General features: G+C 46.2%; 1 protein-coding gene across 1 annotated transcript in view; it reads left to right on the top strand.

Moving 5' to 3' along the window:
* INTS4 (integrator complex subunit 4) overlaps positions 1–23,910 on the top strand; it is a 124,031-nt gene that overhangs the window by 44,894 nt on the left and 55,227 nt on the right. Inside the window, exons 9-12 of the mRNA XM_082245964.1 lie at positions 1,684–1,755; positions 6,610–6,784; positions 14,959–15,164; positions 17,165–17,307. Coding sequence (XP_082102090.1) covers positions 1,684–1,755; positions 6,610–6,784; positions 14,959–15,164; positions 17,165–17,307 — 596 coding nt within the window. The remainder of the gene's footprint in view (positions 1–1,683; positions 1,756–6,609; positions 6,785–14,958; positions 15,165–17,164; positions 17,308–23,910) is intronic.

Genomic DNA, 23,910 nt, shown 5'->3' with positions numbered 1-23,910 from the left:
TTTCGGGCCTCGGTGGCCCAGGTGTGCGCGGCCGCGCCTTGGTTGTCCGTGCACACCTTCTCCACTTTTTAGAAGGTGAATGCCTAGGCATCAGCCGACGCCTCCTTTGGCCGCGAGTTCTCGGTGCGGCAGTGCCATAGGAACCCTTGTTTATGGGTTTTTTGGCTGTTGGGGTGTTTTCACCCCTGGGTTACTTGTGTTCCTGGGTTGTTGCTCCTGTTGAGCACGTTTCCTGTTGCCCGGCTGGTTCTCTTACTGTGCGTAAGGTTCCTTCTCTGATGTGGGTACTGCGTTGCTTCTTCTGCGGCTACGTCTCCCACCCCTCATGTCTACACTGCTTTGGGACATCCCATTGGTGAAGACTGTGTGAATGGGTGGCGACTGTCGGAGGACGTAAGAGAAAACTGAATTTTTGTAAAATCTTACCGTAAAATTCCTTTCTCTGAGTCCTCCGACAGTCGCCGCCCCCTGCCCCTCTTTGGGGTTTTTGTGTACTCTTACTGCTATGCTACCAAACTGAGTTGGGAATGCTGGTGCAGGGAAGTATTGACTAGTGGGACAGCCCCTAGGGGTGTGTCTATGCTAAAAGCTTTTGTTATTAACAAATCTTGTGCCTAGCTACTCCTGTGGAGCAAAGGTCAATACCCATTGGTGAAGACTGTGTGAATGGGCGGCGACTGTCGGAGGACTCAGAGAAAGGAATTTTACGGTAAGATTTTACAAAAATTCCGTTTTTTTTTCTTTGTGTTATTTTAAATGTAACAATAACATTTTGTATTTTTATAATAATTCTTTTGGTTTTTTGGCAACAAAAATCCCCAATCCAATTCTCTCCTCCTCCATCATTTATGGTTGGTTGAGGTTCTTTCCTATTTCTATGGACACTTTAGTTTACAGACCATCATGGAACTCGGCAGTTGCTGGAACACATGTATGTAAACAGGAAGTAGATCCAACTGCAAAAAAAAGTTAAAGCGGAGTTCCACCCAAAAGTGGAACTTCCGCTTTAGGTAGTGCTAACCCCCTGACATGCCACATTTGGCATGTCATTTTTTGGGGGGGAGCGGGTACCTAACTTTGACAGGTACCCGCTCCCACTTCCGCTCGGAGCGCCGCGGCGCCCTGAGCGGAAGTTCTCCTCTCCCCCTCCCTCCCTGCAATCTTCTGGGACATGTCAGAGGTCCCAGAAGATTGCTGGCCAATCACGACGAGTAGCGCAACTCGCACATGCGCAGTGCGTACCCGGCTGTGAAGCCGCAAACTGTCACAGCCGGGTGCCCACACCAGTGATGCCGGCGCCGGAGAGCAGAGAGGGAGAAGATCGAGGCTTCGGGTGGCCGCATCGTTGGACCGTTGGACAGGTGAGTGTGTGAGGCTGGAACTCCGCTTTAAGGTGAACAGGTGAGATCATTGCCTTAGTTGTGTGCAATTGGCTGCCAGACACGAGCACATTCACTGGGGAGGAATCTCCTGCTCCCTCCATATACAGAAGCACTTTATATCTTTACTGGGACCTTTGTCCTTTCGCCCTAAATAGGCAAGGTGACATTTGGCCTTTTTAAAGAAGAAGAGAAATAACAATGGTGATCTGTTATTTGGTAGTGTTAAGCATACAAAGAACGGTCTGTACTCTTCTAATTATACACACTGACTTCTTGTACCACCTCTTATTCTGTACTACAGGGATCAATGCTGCAAGTCAGCCCCCATTTCCTGGAGCAGACTTTGGACAAGAAGCTTATGTCGGACCTGCGGGTAAAGTATCCTGTCTCTTAAATTCCGAATCTGCGGGCATCATTTGACAGAGATCTAATATGTCTTTTATTTAAAGCCTTAGGCCCCTTTCACACAGGCGCCTCCGTGGAACTGAATCTGCTTTCTAAGCGGGGGATCGCTCAGCTGATCCCTGATGAGCAGGCGGATAACAGGTCCGTCTCCACTCACTGTGCAGAGACGGAGGTGAACACAGTCCCACTCTCCACTATGAGGAAATTCAGTGAAAATGGACCGCCTGTCCCTTTTTTTTATCAGATCATATCAGATCCCATTCGCCAGTGGGATGGAAAATAGGACCACCATCCGTCCTGGATTTTGTGGACAAGATCGGATTGGATAGTGGCAGATGTCAGCGGATATGTTGCCGCTGACATCTGCCGCAGCATAGGGGGTAGACTGGAGGGTCCGATCAGGTCAGCCTGAAAAACTGACAGGCAGACCGAATCGGATAGCCCGTGTAAAAGGGCTACATGCGGCCCTCTGATACTTGTTGTGCAGCCATCAGACCCCAGCAGTCAGTAGTGCATTGTAATGTGAAGGGACTGCATCATCAATGACCCCCACCGTCTTTTAGCATGTTCCATGTCTCTGTTTTTGTTCTGTAGCATGTTTTCAATTTCCAACCACAGCTTAACGCCTGTCCACAGTCTCTGCCATCTCCTGCAGTATGTCCACAGACAATCCCCTGTAGCATTACTTGTGTTAAATATTATGTGCAGTCCTTGTGCAGTTGATGCCTCTATACTTTGTGTAAGTTGATAACCACTGAAATAAAGCCCAAGTGAACTTTCATTTTAAATGAGCTGAATACAAAACAAAAGATCTTTTAATGTCTCTTCTTTCTAAAGGAGCTATATAAGCTGAGTAGAAAAGGCTGTTCCATGCCAGCATGCTGCAGAGTGGGGACCCTTGTTCTTGGTGGAAAATCAATGTTCTCTAGAACGTATTTAGCTGATTTAAATCAAATGTTCAATTGGACTTTAAAGTGGAGTTATACACAAATGACATTAGTAGAACTGCTTGGTGGATGGGCAAAATGCAGCTTGCTTTTGGGTACATTCAGCTTGCTTTGAGATACTTTTGCGTTCCCACAGAAGTACTTCTAACCTTGTTCTACACTGCTTCAAGCTGTCCTTGCATTCTCGTTGATTTTTTCCATATAAAAGCATTTCTGATGCAAGCAATTCCCACATACACAAGCCCCTAAAGCAATGGTTAACTTGATATAAGGAACCTCAAGTGCAAACCAGATTTAGTGAATGTAATGCTACATAAAATCAGACTATGTGCATGCTACAAGAGATGGTCAGAGATTGCAGACCTGCTGTAAGAGTTGTTGGAGACTGGGAAAAAACAAAGGGGTATTGGCGCAAACAGCCAGTAATGCTCAGGCAGTCCTTAATGGGATGGAGAGGGCAGGAAAGTTCCAATGAGGGATCTGTACACTGAGATGGCTGCTGGCAGTGAATAGAGAAGCGGCCTGATGCCCAGGACCATCCTATCCATTATTTACGCCTGTTTACATGCTACTCTTGTGAGTAACATTGTTTTTATCTTGTAATAAGGTGTCTTCATACTACACTTAAATTGGTGCTTGTGGTTCTCTCACCTTGTGTTGGGGACTGGGAACATGCTTTACAAGATAGTCATAGACTAGAGAACACTTTAGGTGAGACTGCTGAAGAACAAGGCTATTACAGCCCCTTTACAAATCGATGATTTCACGTTATGATTGCCCCCTTATTCACTTCCCTCCCCTAGGACATAATATGACGTCCTAAGGTTGAAGTGATATCTGGATGATGGTTGCAGCTACAGGCTGTGTTCAGCAGCTGGCAATTCCCTCTAATGTATATGTGATCAGGAGGCCGGGGTTAACGATCCGGTGGTGGAGCCGCATTACCATAGAGCTGGCCATTGCCCGGATGGTACCCACCCATCTCTATGACCCTGGGAGGCCGAAAGCCTGATGATGTCACTTCTGGCACTGGCAGATGTAAACACTGCCAGATTTTTTTTAGATTTCAATATTTTTATTGGAATAATTGAAATATTAAGACAATCAGGCACAGACAATAAGGCACAATCTTTGAACAAGAGTGCAAACGGATGTGAAAATGAACACAAAAATTGGAATTTATATCCCTCAGAATATTCATAGAAGTAAGACTGCCTGATATTAAGTCAGGAGATCTCAACAGTAAACCATCTCGGTAGGAATACTAGTAGAAATTAATGAATACCAACATGTACTGTGTTTTTTGTTCCTGTCTTGTTCCCACCCCTCACGTTTTAACTGCTTTGGGACATCACTATAGTCTATGAATAAGCAGAGCTGCGCCTTCCCGATGAATGATAGAGAAAACTGGATTTTTGTAAGCACTTACCGTAAAATCCTTTTCTATGAAGTTCATTGACAGATGCAGCACCCGCCCCTCTACTTTTGAGTTATGGGGTCTTTTTCTGACACTGCTTGCAACACAACTGTTTGAGTATAGCAGAGCCTGAGGGGTTCTGTAGGCTGGGACAGCCGCTATAGGCGTGGACAAGCCTTTTTTCCACCTAGTGCCTATCCCTAATGGGAGGAGCATAACCTATAGTCTATGATTAAGCAGAGCTGCGTCTGTCGCTGATTCAGAGAAAAAAAGGATTTTACGGTAAGTTCTTTATACATGTGACATAAATTGCAACGATCGCCATTTTATTCGCTAGGGTCTCTGCTAAAAATATATATAATGTTTGGGGGTTCTAAGTCATTTTCTAGCAAAATAAAATGATGATTTTACATGTAGGAGAGGAATTGTCCCGATATGGAAGTTAAAAATTACTCGTGCAACATTTTATATTTGTGTCCGCAAGATCTATTATAAAAGATCAGAGGAAAAAAACGTTAAAAAAAAAAAAAAAAAGAGAATGGATGAACAGTACAAAAAAAATAGGACTATGCAGGGGGAAAAAAAAACAAAATAATCCAAAGCATTTAACTACTAGAAATCAGTCTAATTCTGTCCATACACACACAGAATTTCGGCCTTTTGCAGACTGAACGATTATTTATCGGTCAAAAGGGAATTGGCCACTAACTGACAGAATAAACTCTTTTACATAATTGTTTTCATGATTCATAATGATCGTTCGATAACCATAAAAACATATATAATTTTATCGAACGATCAGCCAAACTAACCCGGTGTTCCGTGATAATTCGCTACCCGTGAAAATTCCCTACCCTCGTCACTTCCGGTGCACCTACGTCATTGAACAGCTGAGCAGCTTACCAGTGCGCATGCTCACAGCTCCGGAGGGTAGGGAATTTTCACGGGGTAGGGTTTTTTTAACGTTACACCGCATCAGCTGTTGCCGCGGTTACATTAAAACATCTCGGCTGCAACATGAAATCATCTCCGCTCCTACCCCTGTCACTTCCCTGATCTCGGCTACTAAATGTAAAAGCGGCGGCGGGTCTATGAAAATATAAATCACGGAGCCGAGATCTCCATCATTTATATTTTCATACATCCGCCGCTTTTACATTTAGGAGCCGAGATCAGGGGAGTCACAGGGATGGGAGCGGAGATGATTTCATGTTGCAGCCGAGATGTTTTAATGTAACCGTGGCAACAGCTGATGCGGTGCAACGTTACAACACCGTGAAAATTCCCTACCCTCCGCAGGTTCGAGCATGCGCACTGCTAAGCTACTCAGCTGTTCCATGACGTATACGGAGCTGTGAGCATGCACACTGCTAAGCTGCTCAGCTGTTCCATGACGTATACGGAGCTGTGAGCATGCGCACTGCTAAGCTGCTCAGCTGTTCCATGACGTATACGGAGCTGTGAGCATGCGCACTGCTAAGCTGCTCAGCTGTTCCATGACTTATACAGAGCTGTGAGCATGCGCACTGCTAAGCTGCTCAGCTGTTTCATGACGTATACGGAGCTGTGAGCATGCGCACTGCTAAGCTGCTCAGCTGTTCCATGACGTATACGGAGCTGTGAGCATGCGCACTGCTAAGCTGCTCAGCTGTTCCATGACGTATACGGAGCTGTGAGCATGCGCACTGCTAAGCTGTTCAGCTGTTCCATGACGTATGTGACAGGAAGTGACAAGGGTAGGGAATTTTCACGAGGTATGGTTCACACATAGAATAATTTGCTTGTTTTCGGACATACATTTTATGATAGTGTGCAGAAACTAGCATATTTCACGAACACACATTCTTTCGTTTATAGATTCTTCTTCCGGTTCACTGATATTTCAAAGACATGTACAGTACAAGTCAGAATATTATTTTCGTTTCAATTTTACCATACACGTATAAACTTTCGTTGAAACGATAAGTTTTCGCAATGGATCCATCGACATTAGCCGGGCACACAATCAAAATCGTCGGTAAACTTGTGTTCACTAACGGCCCGATTTTCGAACTATCTTTTCCTAAAACTACCATTTTTGGCCGAAATTCTGTGCGTGTATGGCCAGCATAAGTCTTGTTTTGTAGTGGTAGTGGGCAGTACCCCCAGCACAGGGACTGTTTGTGATCAAGAGGTGGTGGGGTGAGCTGCCGATCTTGGGATCACTGTGGCAGCCAATCACATCGATCAAATGAATGAGAAGTCCATGTAACTTTTAAAAGACAAGCTCCTGATGGCTAAAAAGGGTTAATGGTACTGAGGCAATGAGTCAGAGCTGGATATTATATTTGTCTGTGTGCCTTTTTTTGTTTCTAGTGTGTTTTTTTTTTTTCAATGGGCAGAGCCACACTCTGTAAGATTCTTGGAAATTGAATTGGCTGGTAACTAACTGTTTTATTGCATATTTATTGCCACACAGAGGAAGAGAACAGCACACGAGCGGGCCAAAGAGTTGTACAGCTCCGGGGATTTCTCCAGTGGTAGGAAGTGGGGAGACGACGCACCCAGAGAAGAGCTAGACACGGAAGCTGTGAACCTGATAGAGTCAGGAGCCTGCGGAGCCTTCGTTCATGGTCTGGAGGACGAGATGTACGGTACGGAGACTAGATTATAGAAATTATAGTTGTACTTCCATGGTAACAAAGCAGGGGTTATCGTCTGTTTCCTAACCAGCACAGGGAGACTTAAACTCCACATTTCATTGGCTGCTGTAGACAAGTCCTTTGCGATTGTGTACTGTCTGGTTTCACTCATTTTGATGTCCTCTCACATCTGTAGTCTTTATGCTCAGAGAGGTCCCCATGGTTTTTTTTTTTTTTTTTTTTTTGTATGCATTTATAGAAGCCATTCTCAATTTTTTTGCCCAAGAAGAAACCTTAGAATAATTTTTAGGTTATGGAGCAACCCCTGCTAAAATGAATTCATCGGGGGTCAGTGGGAAGAATGCCCTTTTACATTGGTGGATCAAATGCTACTGTTACAGAAGGCTAAAAATACACATTCAACCCCTTCCCTTAGGAGTAAAAAATACATAAATCGAAAACAAAAAGGAAATGAAGAAATAAAAATTACAGAAAAAACACTGTCGCTGTGGCCACCTTTAAGCGGAGTTCCGGCCACAAAATCGACATAGTCGATTTTGGGCCATCCGCTTGCTATAGCTCACCTGAAAAATAAATGGGTAGTTACGATTTTTTTTTTTTACTTACCTTGTAATTGCAGAAAAATATACTCACCTTTCTTCCACTTCCTGCCGCGGCCCGTGCCGTCACTTCCGCTTTGCAATGATTCCTGGGAGCTGAACGTCATCGCTCCCAGGAAACAATGCGCCTGCACCGGCCCCGACGTCAGTCCCGGTGTAGGCGCATCATACCTTGCTAAACAGCTTCTGGGCATGCCCAGAAGCTGTTCAGGGATGACACTGCAGACCCGGAAGTGACGGCGGGGCCGGCGCAGTGCATCGTGGGACCGAAGAGGACACAGAAGAGGATCGCGCTGGCTTCAAGCTGCCCACACCTGAGATGGCAGCGCTGGAGAAGAAATTTTAAAAGTAAGTATTTCTTCTAAAAGGTAAGTGCGAACCGGGACAGATCAGAGGCTATCCATTGTGGAATGTACTAGCCCTGACTGTCCCGGGGGTATTTTTATTTAACCACTTAAGCCCCGGAGGATTTGGCTGCTAAACTACCAGAGGGTATTTTGCGATTCGGCACTGCGTGATTTTAACGGACAATTGCGCGGTCGTGCGACGCTGTACCTAAACGAATTTGGCATCCTTTTTTTCCCACAAACAGAGCTTTCTTTTGGCGGTATTTGATCACCTGTGCGATTTTTTGATCACGCGCTATAAACAAAAAAAGAGCGTAAATTTTGCAAAAATAGCAATATTTTTCCCTTTTTTTTATATGAAATTCCCCCCAAAAAAAAATGTAAAAATCAAAATTTTTTAATATTTTCGGCCAATTTGTTTTATGCTACCTATGTTTGGTAAAAAAAATCGCAAAAAGCGTATTTTGATTGGTTTGCGCAAAAGTTATTGCGTTTACTAACAAAGGGAAAGATTTTTGTCATTTTTGTTGTTTTTTTTTTAACGCGTAATGGCGGCGATCTGCGATTTTTTTTTTTTGCGGTACTGCGACATTGCGGCGGACAGATCGGACCCTTGACTGACATTTTTGACACTTTTGGGGTTACCAGTGACATTTCTACAGTAATCAGTGCTATATATATGCACTGTTACTGTAAAAATACACTGGTAGTGAAGGGGTTAACTTTATTTGAGAGGGAGGGGCTGTGTGTGTCCCTAGGGGCGTGATTCTAACTGTGATTGGCTGTGGCTTCAACTGTATGCAGAGTGATCAATGGATCTACATAGTAGATCCATGTGATCATCTCTCATACAGAGAGGAGAATGACAGGCAGCTTGTTTACACAAGCTGCCTGACTTTCTCCCTCTCCCCCGCCGATCGCAGAGTGGCCGGCGGCGATCGGGTCCGCCGGTCACACGCGCGGGGGGGTCCGTGACCACGCGGGAGCGGGAGCGCGCCTCCGGCGGCGCGCGCTCGCTCCCTAAACCCTCACAGGCGAGCGACGTAGACCTACGTCACTTTGCCTGTGAGGGGCTGACCGCCGCCGTAGATAGTCGTGCGGCGGTCGGCAAGTGGTTAAAATTCATCCCCAAGGCCGGAACTCCGCTTTTAGGAAAAGTTTGCCTTTTCGTATAATGTTACATGTTACACCCATATACAAGGTCTGGCATTCTTTGCAGCTGTTAGCTTGTAGTTTTCAATGAACTACCACAGTGCTGTGAGCGCTGTGGTAGTCCATTGAGTCTTCCTGTCAGAATGTATCGGCTTCCTTGTACGAGGTACAGGCAAGCCGATACACTGTCAGATCGGCAGGAGACCTGCATAGCACCAGCGATATGCTGACCGCTGATGCAATGCTTTCCAGACTCCTGCAACAAAAAACAACAATAAATGCACATTTTTTTTTTTTGTGCATTTAATATTTTTGGTGAAAAGGTGAACTTCTACTTTTTAAAATATAAATATCGCTCTAACTTGAAATAGGAGTGCAAAAAAATAATCACTCCCAACGTCACAGCAGCGCTGTGACCCAAAAAATAATAATCAAAGTGCATGTAGTGTAAAGTTCACTAAAAAAGTCCATATAAAGTCCATAAACTGTGCAGGGAAAATATCAAACATCCACCGGAATTTTCATAAATCATTTGGTGGAGGGAGAATTATGGTGTGGGGTTGTTTTTCAAGGGTTGGGCTTGGCCCCCTCAGTTCCAGTGAAGGGAATTTTTAGGGCATCAGCATACCAAGACATTTTGGACAATTTCAGGCTCCCAACTGGGAACAGTTTGGGGATGGCCCCTTCCTGTTCCAACATGACTGCGCACCAGTGCACAAAGGAAGGTCCATAAAGGCTCATTAGGATTAGAGTGGAGACTGCGAGCCAGGCCTTCTTGTCCAACATCAGTGCCTGACCTCACAAATGCGCTTCTGGAAGAATGGTCAAACATTCCCACAGACACACTCCTAAACCTTGTGGACAGTCTTCCCAAAAGATTTGAAGCTGTTATAGCTGCAAAGCGTGGGCCAACTCAATACTGAACCCTATGGACTAAGACTGGGATGCCATTAAAGTGCATGTACATGTAAAGGCAGGCGTCCCAATACTTTTGACAATATAGTGTATTAGTAGAGGCATTAGACAAAAATGTTAATGGACACAACTCACTCTCACCACATCCAGAAACCTCGACAACTGCCGTCACTTTCTTTCCAGTTGTGAAAACACCAGTTACACCAGTAAAAACCGACATGGTAATATCTAAGTTTATGAAACGCATCAGTGTCTTCACTAGGTTGGGGCCAGAGGGGGCCATGGCTGTGCCTCCCATGTGCCCCCCAACTGGATCCCACCTCCTGCTCTGGAATGGCGGGTCGGTAAGCCCAGATTGCGGGATCCCGACCCGCCATCCTAGAGCATTACTGTGGCGAATGGAGCCGCACTAGAGGAAGCAGAGCCGATGCCCTCTGTATAGTTCCGGCTCCTGTCACAGGCGGAGTAATATGAAAGGTGCGCTATAGCAGCCTTCCCCCTTAGTTTCCCTCAGGTGCCGGTCTTTCCAATAAAAGTGATCTGAGCTGCAGATTAGTCGATGGTTCACTTTTAGAATCAGCGCCGCTTACCTGGTGGATCGGGAAGCCCGAGAACTGATCAGGCAGTTGAGGCGGCTGTCCACAGAGATGAGCAGAGGAAAGATGGCCTCCGCTTGTCTCTATGGCCTAGGAGGACCGGAGCGACCTCATGAGGTCACTTCCAGTTCTGGTCCATTGTGAACAATGCCATTTTTTCTTTTTCGCTGTTTCGCTACAGTGTATGACAGAAGGAAAGAGTCCCGGATGGAGAGGTGCGCTGTACTGTAGCACATCAGGAGACCCGTGGGGAAATCGTAAAGATCTCCCATGAAGTTGATAAAAGTGTTAAGACCGCCGCCACTATCACGGCTGGCCTTAACACTTTCATCACTGTGGTTGGCATGTCTCACTCTTCTTCCCTACCTCCTCTGCGCTGAGAGCATGGCATCAATTCTAGGCTTTATTATTGCGTAAACTGGTGCCAATATTAGACTTTATTTCTGTGTAAACTGGCACCAATACTAGGCTTTATTACTGTGTAAACTGGCACCAATACTAGGCTTTATTACTGCGTAAACTGGGACCAATACTAGGCTTTATTACTGCCTAAACTGGCACCAATACTAGGCTTTATTACTGCGTAAACTGGCACCAATACAAGGCTTTATTACTGCCGAAACTGGCACCAATACTAGGCTTTATTATTGCGTAAACTGGCTCCAACACTAGGCTTTGTTATTGCGTAAACTGGCGCCAATATTAGACTTTCTTACTGTGTAAACTGGCAGCAATACTAGGCTTTATTACTGCGTAAACTGGTTCCAACACTAGGTTTTATTACTGCGTAAACTGGCTCCAACACTGGGCTTTATTACTGTGTAAACTGGTTCCAATACCAGACTTTATTACTGCGTAAACTGGCACCAATACTAGGCTTTATTACTGCGTAAACTGGCACCAATACAAGGCTTTATTACTGCCTAAACTGGCACCAATACCAGACTTTATTACTGCGTAAACTGGCACCAATACTAGGCTTTATTACTGCGTAAACTGGCACCAATACAAGGCTTTATTACTGCCTAAACTGGCACCAATACTAGGCTTTATTATTGCGTAAACTGGCTCCAATACTGGGGGCTATTACTGCGTAAACTGGCTCCAATACTGGGGGCTATTACTGCGTAAACTGGCTCCAACACTAGGCTTTATTACTGTGTAAACTGGCTCCAACACTAGGCTTTATTACTGTGTAAACTGGCTCCAATACTAGGCTTTATTACTGTGTAAACTGGCTCCAATACTAGGCTTTATTACTGTGTAAACTGGCTCCAATACTAGGCTTTATTACTGCCTAAACTTGCAGCAATACTAGGCTTTATTACTGTGTAAACTGGCTCCAACACTAGGCTTTATTACTGTGTAAACTGGCTCCAATACTAGGCTTTATTACTGTGTAAACTGGCTCCAATACTAGGCTTTATTACTGTGTAAACTGGCTCCAATACTAGGCTTTATTACTGCGTAAACTTGCAGCAATACTAGGCTTTATTACTGTGTAAACTGGCTCCAATACTAGGCTTTATTACTGTGTAAACTGGCTCCAACACTAGGCTTTATTACTGTGTAAACTGGCTCCAATACTAGGCTTTATTACTGCGTAAACTTGCAGCAATACTAGGCTTTATTACTGTGTAAACTGGCACCAATACTAGGCTTTATTACTGCGTAAACTGGCACCAATACTAGGCTTTATTACTGTGTAAACTGGCACCAATACAAGGCTTTATTACTGCCTAAACTGGCACCAATACAAGGCTTTATTACTGCCTAAACTGGCACCAATGCCAGACTTTATTACTGCGTAAACTGGCACCAATACTAGGCTTTATTACTGCGTAAACTGGCACCAATACAAGGCTTTATTACTGCCTAAACTGGCACCAATACTAGGCTTTATTATTGCGTAAACTGGCTCCAATACTGGGGGCTATTACTGCGTAAACTGGCTCCAACACTAGGCTTTATTACTGCGTAAACTGGCTCCAACACTAGGCTTTATTACTGCCTAAACTGGCACCAACACTAGGCTTTATTACTGTGTAAACTGGCTCCAACACTAGGCTTTATTACTGTGTAAACTGGCTCCAATACTAGGCTTTATTACTGCGTAAACTTGCAGCAATACTAGGCTTTATTACTGTGTAAACTGGCTCCAATACTAGGCTTTATTACTGTGTAAACTGGCTCCAATACAAGGCTTTATTACTGTGTAAACTGGCTCCAATACTAGGCTTTATTACTGTGTAAACTGGCTCCAATACTAGGCTTTATTACTGCGTAAACTTGCAGCAATACTAGGCTTTATTACTGTGTAAACTGACTCCAATACTAGGCTTTATTACTGTGTAAACTGGCTCCAATACTAGGCTTTATTACTGTGTAAACTGGCTCCAATACTAGGCTTTATTACTGCGTAAACTTGCAGCAATACTAGGCTTTATTACTGTGTAAACTGGCTCCAATACTAGGCTTTATTACTGTGTAAACTGGCTCCAATACTAGGCTTTATTACTGTGTAAACTGGCTCCAACACTAGGCTTTATTACTGTGTAAACTGGCTCCAATACTAGGCTTTATTACTGCGTAAACTTGCAGCAATACTAGGCTTTATTACTGTGTAAACTGGCACCAATACTAGGCTTTATTACTGCGTAAACTGGCTCAAATACTAGGCTTTATTACTGTGTAAACTGGCTCCAATACTAGGCTTTATTACTGCGTAAACTGGCACCAATACTAGGCTTTATTACTGCGTAAACTGGCACCAATACAAGGCTTTATTACTGCCTAAACTGGCACCAATACCAGACTTTATTACTGCGTAAACTGGCACCAATACTAGGCTTTATTACTGCGTAAACTGGCACCAATACAAGGCTTTATTACTGCCTAAACTGGCACCAATACTAGGCTTTATTATTGCGTAAACTGGCTCCAATACTGGGGGCTATTACTGCGTAAACTGGCTCCAACACTAGGCTTTATTACTGCGTAAACTGGCTCCAACACTAGGCTTTATTACTGCCTAAACTGGCACCAACACTAGGCTTTATTACTGTGTAAACTGGCTCCAACACTAGGCTTTATTACTGTGTAAACTGGCTCCAATACTAGGCTTTATTACTGCGTAAACTTGCAGCAATACTAGGCTTTATTACTGTGTAAACTGGCTCCAATACTAGGCTTTATTACTGTGTAAACTGGCTCCAATACAAGGCTTTATTACTGTGTAAACTGGCTCCAATACTAGGCTTTATTACTGTGTAAACTGGCTCCAATACTAGGCTTTATTACTGCGTAAACTTGCAGCAATACTAGGCTTTATTACTGTGTAAACTGGCTCCAACACTAGGCTTTATTACTGTGTAAACTGGCTCCAATACTAGGCTTTATTACTGCGTAAACTGGCTCCAATACTAGGCTTTATTACTGTGTAAACTGGCTCCAATACTAGGCTTTATTACTGTGTAAACTGGCTCCAACACTAGGCTTTATTACTGCGTAAACTTGCAGCAATACTAGGCTTTATTACTGTGTAAACTGGCACCAATACTAGGCTTTATTACTGCGTAAACTGGCTCAAATACTAGGCTTTATTACTGTGTAAACTGGCTCCAATACTGGGGGCTATTACTGCATAAACTGGCTCCAATACTAGGCTTTATTACTGCCTAAACTGGCTCCATTACTAGGCTTTATCACTGAATATAAAGTCTCTCAAGTAAAGTTATATGCTTTGGTGATTTCTTCAGATAATCCAATAGAAAACCAACTTTGTGTGCAACCCCACGTGATTCAAACACAATAAGTGGGGTGGCTCCTTACCAGATTCCCACTACCACTAGGCTTAATAAAATGGCTGGTGAAAAATCTCAATATGGTGATATCCCCACGCTGCGTGTGTCACCTTGTGATGAAAAATAAATGGGTTGCTTCTTACCAGATATAAATGAGGGTAAGCTTCCAACCATACACTCCATGTAGAGACTCCCAAAATGGATACTCCTCAAGCCTGGCTCCAGCTAGTATACTAAAAGGATGAGCTTGCTTCACTGTATTAAATGTAGATCCCATACAATGGATGCTCAGCCCACCCGGCTTACAACTCTCTGGTCAGTGTATCAGCTTTAGGCCCTAAAAACTGTGTGACAAAGAATTGCAACGCCATTTTATTCTCTAGGGCCTCTGCTAAAAAAAAATATATATATATATATATATATATATATATATATATATATATATATATATAATATAATGTTTGGGGGTTCGAAGTAATTTTCTTGCAAAAAAAATTTATTTACTGATTTTTACTTTCAAACAAAAAGTGTAAGACTAGGCCTGTTTCTTAAGTGAATAAAGTTTTGTGTTTTAATATGTTTATTTGGCATCTTCAAACTCCTGTGTGCTAAACGGGTATCTATTCTTGACTTATAACTGGCATGTGGTGCCACCACTCCAATACAGTCATTCGGTAGTATAATCACATTACAATAGACAGAATTGCTCAGTCAGCAGTCTTATACACAATGTGTTCTGTGCTGTCTCTGCAGAGGTGAGGATCGCTGCGGTGGAGTCCTTGTGTCTGCTGGCTCGTTCCTCCCCACCATTCGCAGAGAAATGTCTGGACTTTCTGGTGGACATGTTCAACGATGAGATAGAAGAAGTAAGATTGCAGTCCATCCACACCATGCGTAAGATCTCTGAGAACATTACTCTGCGGGAGGACCAGCTGGACACAATCCTGGCCGTACTGGAGGTAAGAGATTGGGGTGGGGGGGAGGTTGACAGCAATAATCCAAACAATGAAGAAGTACAACTCCCAACATGCTCTTTAAGGCTGGTATGTCATGCTGGAACCTAATGTGCACTTTTACCCCCTTCCTGCCCAGGTCAAATTTTCAGCTTTCAGTGCTGTCACACTTTGAATGACAATTGCGCGGTCATGCAACACTGTCTCCATATGACATTTTTATCTTTTTTCACACAAATAGAGCTTTTTTTTGGTGGTTTTAAATCAACAATGGGGTTTTTTTTTTTTGCTAAACAATCGAACTAAAAAAAACGAATATTTTGAACAAATAGCCTTTTTTCATAGTTTTCTCAATAAAGTTTTGCAAACCGGTAATTTTTTTTTCTCCTTCACTGATGTGTGCTGATGAGGCTGCATGGATAGGTGGCACTGACTAGAAGGCATTGATGGGTGGCACTGGTAGGCGGCACTCATATTTAGCACTTATCGGTGACAGTGATGAGGAGGCATTGATGGGCGGCACTGGTAGGCGGCACTCATATTTAGCACTTATAGGTGACAGTGATGAGGAGGCATTAATGGGCGGCACTCATATTTAGCACTTATAGGTAACACTGATGAGGAGGCATTGATGGGCGGCACTGGTATGCGGCACTCATATTTAGCACTTATAGGTGACACTGATGAGGCGGCACTGGTAGGCGGCACTCATATTTAGCACTTATAGGTGACACTGATGAGGAGGCATTGATGGGCGGCACTGGTAGGCGGCACTCATATTTAGCACTTATAGGTGACACTGATGAGGAGGCATTGATGGGTGGCACTGGTATGCGGCACTCATAGTTAGCACTTATAGGTGACACTGATGAGGAGGCTTTGATGGGCGGCACTGGTAGGCGGCACTCATAGTTAGCACTTGTAGGTGACACTGATGAGGAGGCATTGATGGGCGGCACTGGTAGGCGGCACTCATATTTGGCACTTATAGGTGACACTGATGAGGCAATGGTGGGCATTGTTGGGATTACACCGATAATCAGGACACTGATTATCAGTGTAGTTGTCCCTTTAACACAAGCCGGTTATCAGCTCTCTTTTCCTCTCCTCACACTGTCACACCGGTTTTTACATCCGTGATCAACTGTCTTTGGACACAGCTGATCATGTGATAAAGGGCCGCTGTGATTGGCCCTTTACCCCGATCTGCGATTAGCAGAGTCCGAAGGACTCAGCGATCACAGAGCGCACTGCCCGTGCACTTCAGGGGGCGGGCGGGCAGCACGATCATGGTAAGACGTACATGTGCACCCTCCCGGCAAATTAAGCCCGGAGATGTAGCCGTCTTTCGACTATAACGCAGGCGGAAAGTGGTTGAAGAAACCATTGAAAGGGCTTTGTTTATAACTGTTCAATATTTTCAATAACACTGTTAAAGGGGAGCACAAGCTAAAAAAGGAGGTTCAGTCTGGGCAAAAAATTAAAAGTTAGCAACTACAAATCCTGCAACTGCCGACTTTTAATAAATTGACACTTACCTGTCCAGGGATCCAACGCCGTCCTCACCTAGGCTAGTTCTTCACTAGTCTTTTGTGTTCCCTGCAGCCAGCTATGGAGCTTTCACAGGTGTGCTGCACTTTTGTGAATTGTCCCCCAGTGTTGACTGTTGTTTTTTTGGGGGGGAGACTGGGGTTCCTCTTTAAATTCTGGAAAAAATGCACAAAGCACACCAAGAATAAAGAATGTTTACAGCTGGATCTTGTATTTTAGAGAGAATTTGCTTAACCAAGAGTTCAGCTTTAATTCACTTATTTTTATTTAACATGCCTTTTTATGTACTTGCTGCACTTGAACAGTTTCCCAAGGTTCTTGGGACTGTTGAGACACACCCTTGATGTGTGAGCCTGTGGAATATTTTTCTTAGGAATATTTAAATTGGTTATAAAGGCAGAAGGTTTTCTATCTTAATGCATTACATATCGGCCGTGCTTTCCTTTTTCTTGCAGGACTCTTCCCGTGACATTCGAGAAGCCTTGCATGAACTGCTGTGCTGCACCAATGTGTCAACTAAAGAATGCATCAACATGACCCTGGCGGAGCTTCTCAAGAACATGTCCAAATATCCCACTGACCGCGACTCCATCTGGAAGTAACTATCGTACAAATCGGCTCAACTCCCAATTTATTTATTTCTCTTACTTCCTCTGACAGATGGTATTAGCCTTCACTAATGAGTAATGGCGCCCTCTGCAGGTGCAAGGCTAGGCAGATTATTAATTATTAGGTTAATACAAAAAACTTTTTATACCTCGGCACGCCCCTAGGGGGCCATCCCTCAGCCATTATCCTGAACCCAATCTCCTATTACTTCGGTTTTACGCTGCATAGCTTAGGAGCAGGTTAGGTCTTCCTGGCCGGGACCTTGTGTCTCTGTTTTCTTTATATTTTTTTATGAAATCATGTGTTTTTTTTTTCTCTCACTGTCACTAGTTAGTCAGGGATTTTGTTCCTGCAGGACTACAAGTGACTGCAGAGCTGGGCCTCGTACTGGGTAATATAGATCCTTCTGGAGTCCCAGCCTGCCAACGAGTGTTGCAGGTTACTGGTATGACCCAGAACGCCCACGTGTTGCCAGCATCCCTCCTTGGATGACGGCACCCCCACTTAGGGTGGGAGGTCTCCCGTATCAGAGTTGTGCCCGCTTCCTGAACTGGTGAGTACTGATACCCCCTTGTCCCTGGGGACTTTTGGGGGGTTTGTGGGCCCACTCTTAGGGGATAGCAGGGCTGGTGGTCTCTGTGGGATCCCCCTTCTGGCTGGCCTTAGGTTGTTTCCCTCCCTCCCTGTCCCCGCTAAGGGCACTGTATGGGGTACTTGTAGTACTTGGGGGGGTGCTCTATAGCTCTGAGGGTCTCCATGAGGTCCCCTGTGGTAGCCAGCATGCGTGTATGCGCTTCTTTTGCCGCCGTTTGGAGCGGCTGCCATGTTTAATGTGGGCTGATCACTGGGCTCTGTGTAAGGGCAGCAGCCATTTTATGAAACTGCAAGGCGTCCCGATCGGGCGCCATCTTGGATGTGCAAGCGGCCATTTTCCCTGTGTCCTTTTACATAGAGTTTTCCATAGGAACCTTTTGTCTTTGTCTGAGCTCGAGGGCTGGGCCTCTAGAGGCGTGAGGTCACTTCCTCCTTCTTCACACATCTCCTTTGAGAACATGCTGGTGGCAAGTACTGACAGGCTGGGGGATTTTTGCTCATCCCTCTGTCATTTTTCTTAAAGATTTTTTCCTGTGGCTAGTCGGTTTTCTGAAGGGGCTCTTTCAGTTAGTGCAAATTGCGGGGGGGGGGGTTCCGCGGGAACCACTGATTTAAAGGGCCAGCGTCCCTTTTAATTTCTATGGCAAATACGGACTCCCAGGACAACAAATCCCCTTCAGACCTGGTGGGGGCTTCGGGTTCCCCTGAAATCTCTTCCATGTTCTCTATATCTGCTGCTCTTGCGACTTTGGCGTCCGAGGTGGATCTGCTGATGTCAGAACGTTCCCCCAAAAAACGGCCTGTGCCCTCCCAGTCCTCTGATTCTGAGCCCGAATTGGTTGTTACGGACGATGGCCCTCCTGAGGGGTCCAGGTCCTCCGCTTATGAGGGAGGTAGCGCGGGATCCCGCTGCGGTGGATGCTCTCATTGGCGCCATTTAGAAAACTCTCAATCTTGACGATGAGCCTCTCCGTCAAGTAGGCGGTCCACTTTCGGGTTTCTAAGACCCCAGAAGTCAGGTGAGATTTTTCCCTGCCTGGAGGAATTTTCACGAGATTGTGAATGACCAGTGGCGGCACATAAAACATATGCTGGGGGTGCCTAGGAGTTTTTTCCCACCGCTATCCCCTTTGGGGAGGCCGTGGACAAACGTTGGACGGTGTCCCCTAAAAGTTGATCACACTGTGTCTAGGCTGAATAAGTCCACCTTGATGCCAGTGGGGGATTCCCCGGTGTTCAGGGATCCGGCTGATAAGCGTGTGGAGGTGTTTTCCCGCAACATTTACCTGGTGGCGGGGCCCCTGCCTGCGCCTGTGTTTGCCTCGGTGATGGCCTCTCAGGCTCTCACGACATGGTCCAAGGTGCTTCGGAGCACCCTGGGGGCGGAGTCGGCTTCTCCGACTCCCCTTTACACGGTGGATCAGATCAGTCTGGGATATACCTGTGTAACGCGGCCTTGGACGAGGCTCCGTTAGTCGCCCGGTTGTCGGTGGTCGGGGTCGCGCTCCGCCACATTACTTGGTTACAAAGCTGGTCGACTGACCACGCTTCCAGAAAAGACAGTGTCTGATGTTTTCCTATGTGGGGTGTCGTCTTTTTTGGGGATGCTCTGGATGTGTTGATTAAGGGGCTCACGGGAAGTAAAAGTACTCTGTTGCCCCAGGTCACTGAGGGTAAGCCCCCCTGCACGCGGCGGCGGCCTTCCTTCAAACTCAGCATAGTTGCTTTTGTGCCTTTGGGGCACGGAATAAGGGTAAACCCTTCTGGTGGCCACAAAAAGACATGGTCAAGTACGCCAGAGGCCGGTCAGTCTGGATCGGCGGCTCAGTCCGCCTCTTCCTGAATGGACGCCCTCACCCGTTGTCGGGGTGGGGGGACGTCTGTGTTCCTTTCCGGAACCTTGGTTGTCCAGCATTCAGGACAGGTGGGTTCACAAGTTGGTTCGTTCAGGGTACAAGATCGAGTTTCGATCTCGCCCCGCAGACGGGTTCTTCCCGTCCACTCTCCAGCTGACTCCCGGTTGTCCCAGGGCGCTCATGGGGGCGATGCACGATCTGCTTGCCTATGATGTCATTGTGACTGTCTTTTTCGCGGGACAGGTTTCACGTTTTTTTTATCCAACCTGTTCACGGTGGAATCCATCCGGTCGGTGGTGATGTCATTGAGGCCCAGGGACTTCCTGGCCTCCATCGACTTGAAGGATGCATCTCTGCACATCCCTATTTACGAGAGTCATCAGAGGGGTCTCCGCTTCGCGGTGGCTGGGGGGCAGTACCTGTTTGTGGTGTTGCTTTTTCGGTTTTGCCTCGGCTCCCAGGGTTTTCACCGAAGTGTTGACTACTGTTCTAGCGTTGCTGCGTTTTAAAGGGCATTGCGGTCCTCGGTTACCTGGACGACCTTTTGTTAAGGTCAAGCTCCTGTGTGACTTTGGCGAGTGATCTGGCTGTGACGGTTCATACGCTCCAGGAGTTCGAGTGGACCATCAATTTTCAGAAGTCAGCACTCCTTCAACTCGTCTTCAGTGCCTTGGGATGGTCCTGGACTCTACTCAGGCTCGAGTCTTTCTTCCGGAGGACAAAATCAGGACCCTGCGGGACGAGATCAGAACCCTCGGGGGCAACGATCTCTCCTCTTTGCGGTCCTGCATGCGATCTCTGGGTCCGATGGTTTCGGCTTTCGAAGCTGTCCCGTTTGCTAAATTTCATATCAGGACTCTGCTATCGGAGCTCCTGGCCAGATGGGACGGAACGCCTCAGTCCTTGGACAGGAGGTTTTCTCTGAGTTGTCCGGTATGGTCGGATCTCTTGTAGTGGCTCCGGTCGCCGTCCTTGATGCATGGTCAGACCTTCTGGTCTCTGCTGTGGACGATACTCGCCACGGATGCCAGCTTGTCGGGCTGGGGAGATGTTCTGGGCGCGCGGTGGAGACTTCATTGCCGATGAATGTCTTTGAGCTCCATGCGCTCAAGTTTTGTCTGTTCCATTGGTCGTCTCCGCTTCAAGGGTGTCCGGTCCGTGTACAAAGGGACAACGCCATGGCTGTGACTTCTCTCGATCACCAAGGGGGCACCAAGAGTGCCCTGGCAGCCAGGGAAGTGGCAGAGATCCTGTCTTGGGCCAAATCGCACGTTTCTGCGATCTCGGCTGTTCACTTTCAGAGTGTGGAAAACTTACAGGTGGACTAACTGAGTCGCCAGGCTTTGGACCTGGGAGGATGGTCCCTGCATCCGGGGTGTTTTCCCCTCCTTTGTGCCCGTTGGGGGACTCCAGACGTGGATCTGTTCGCGCCCCCGTCCCAACTACAAGGTGGAAAGGTTTGTGGCCGGAACTCGTGATCCTCTGGCGGATGCCACGGATGCGTTGGTGGTGCCTTGGCACCGGTATCGGCTGCTGTATGCCTTTCCTCTGATTCAACTGTTGTCCAGATTCCTCCGCAGGTTGGCGTCGGAACGGATGTCAGTCATTCTGGTGGCCCCGGACTGGCCACGGCGGTCCTGGTGCGCGGATGTCGTTCAGTTGGTCGTGGAGCCTCTCTGGTGTTTTCCGCTGCGAGACGATCTTCTGTCTCAAGGGCGATCTTTCATCCTGCTTTGCAGTCTCTGGCCTTAACGGTGTGGCTGTTAAAAGCTAGGTCTTGAGGGATAGAGGACTTCCACTTGTTAAAGGCTTGAAAAGCTACCTCTAGGAAGCTTAATCATCGCACCTGTAAAGCTTATATCGCCTGGTGCGAATCGCATGGGTTTCATCCTCGCTCTTTCTCGGTGGCGAAGGTTTTGACCTTCCAGCTGGAAGGTGTGGACCAGCGTTGGCACTGCCCATGGTCAGGAGTCAGTTGTTGGCCTTGGTCGTTTTTTTTTTTTTTTTTTTTTTCAACGTCCCTTGGTGTCACATTCTTTGATTCTCACCTTCATTCAAAGAGTGCGGCATCTGGCTTCCCCAAGGAGGGCTCCCTTACCTCCCTGTGATCTAAATTTGTTTTTTTCTGTGTTACAATGACCTCCCTTTAAAAACATCAGAGAGATTTCTCTGTCTGTGTTGTCCCAGAAAGTTCCTTTTCTGGTGGCCATCACGTCAGCTCACAGTGTCTATGAATTGGCGGCTTTGTCCTGCCGTTCTCTGGTGCTTTATAGAGCTTAAGTGGTTCTGCGACCCAATCGGTCTTTTTCTTCCCTAGGTGGTTGTTCCACCTCCATGGGGATATTGTGTTGCCTTCGCTCGGTATGCTGCCCAAGCATCCCAGGGAACTCTCCTTGCGTTCCTTGGATGTGGTCCGGGCGGTCGGAGTTTTCCTGTCTGCCATGGAATCTGTTCGGCAATCTGATTCCCTATTTTGTTCTTCCTGAGGGACCTCGGAAGGGATCAGGCCGCCTCTGCGGCGACCGTTTCTAAGTGGATCAGAAAGACGGTTGTTCAGGCCTCTTCTGTTAAGGGTCAGGTTCCTCCTTTCCCAGTAAGGGCCCATTCTACCCGAGCCATCAGCACCTCTTGGGTTTTTTCGCCATCAGGCTTCTGTGGCTCCGGTGTGCAAGGTGTCGACTTGGTCGTCCGTGCACACTTTCATGAATTCTACAACATTGCTGTTTTGGCATCCTTGGATGCTTCCTCTGGCCGCAAAGTTTTGTGGCGGCAGTTGATTGAGGGGACATCTTCTTCTTTTTCTGTCCTTTCGTCTTGAGGCGTTTTTTTGTGGGCTCAGGTTGTGCTGGCCCGACTGGTTGCGTTACCTTCTGAGTTGATTGCGTTTCTTTCCCACCCCTCATACCTGCACTGCTTTGGGACGTCCCATTAGTGAAGGCTAATACCATTGGGCGGCGACTGTCAGAGGACGTTAGAGAAAATAGAATTTTTGTAAGCACTTACTGTAAAATTCTTTTCTCTGAGTCCTCTGACAGTCGCTACCCCCATCCCTTTTTTTTTTTTGGATCTGGGGGTTGTTGCCTTCCGGTACTGCTTGCTACAAACTGAATTAATATGAGATCGGGTTCAAGATAATGGCTGAGGGATGGCCCCCTAGTGGCGTGCTGAGGTATAAAAAGTTTTTTGTATTAACCTAATAATTAATAATCTGCCTAGCCTTCCTCCTGCAGAGGGCGCCATTACCCATTAGTGAAGGCTAATACCATCGGGCGGCGACTGCCAGAGGACTCAGAGAAAATAATTTTACGGCAAGTTCTTACAAAAATTCTATTTTTTTTTTTTTTTGTACATCCAGAACTGATTACAGGGATGTACATTTATTGGGCTGATCATTTGTGTACAGGGCTAGATTAGGGAGGTAATAGGTATTCTACTAGGAAGAGTTGGAAGTTCTCCCGTGTTGATCTTCATCATGTGACAGTAGTAGGCGCCACATCAGGATTTAGCTCTAAAAACTTATTGGATGTAAACTGTGACCACAAGACAGGGCTTCTGTTTGAAATCTTGGGGTCCCATACAGCCTAGCTGACAGGGACAGTGAAAAAGCTTAACAGGAGCCCTTCATTTTTATTTATTTTTTTTAATTTTACAGCCATGGCGGGGGTTAGTTAACTATCAAGGGTCTACAGACACACAATGTCTCATTTTTGAGACCTTGCAAGAGATTGAGGACACAGATTCCTCAACCCCTTCTCTGCAGCCTCAGCTACAGTGAATGAACAGGAAGTGCTCTGTGCAGAGCCTCCCTGTTCATTCACAAACTTAAGCATTGTAAACGCAGGGATTGCTTTCAGTAATTCTGCACATTCCTGCTGTTCTGGGCCCCCCTGTTGAACCTATTGAACCTGTTGGGCCCCATACATGCGGGCAGGTGCTACCTCCTTTTCAATGGCTATGCCACAGGATATTTTGGGGGGTTGCAGAAGGGTGGTCACTTTATTTAATGAAATGATGACCACTTAGGATTGATTCAGTTTTTGGCTAGTAAGCACTGACAGTATTTTTGGTTTGTCACATACAGCGACAATAATGTGAGAGTTGAATTACATTACAGTAAACCCCCCTCCATTGCGGGGGTTACG

The sequence above is a fragment of the Pelophylax lessonae genome (genome assembly GCF_965119305.1).
Source record: "Pelophylax lessonae genome assembly, chromosome: 2".
In the NCBI taxonomy this organism is placed as follows: Eukaryota; Metazoa; Chordata; class Amphibia; order Anura; family Ranidae; genus Pelophylax; species Pelophylax lessonae.
This window is presented reverse-complemented; position numbering and strand designations above follow the sequence as displayed.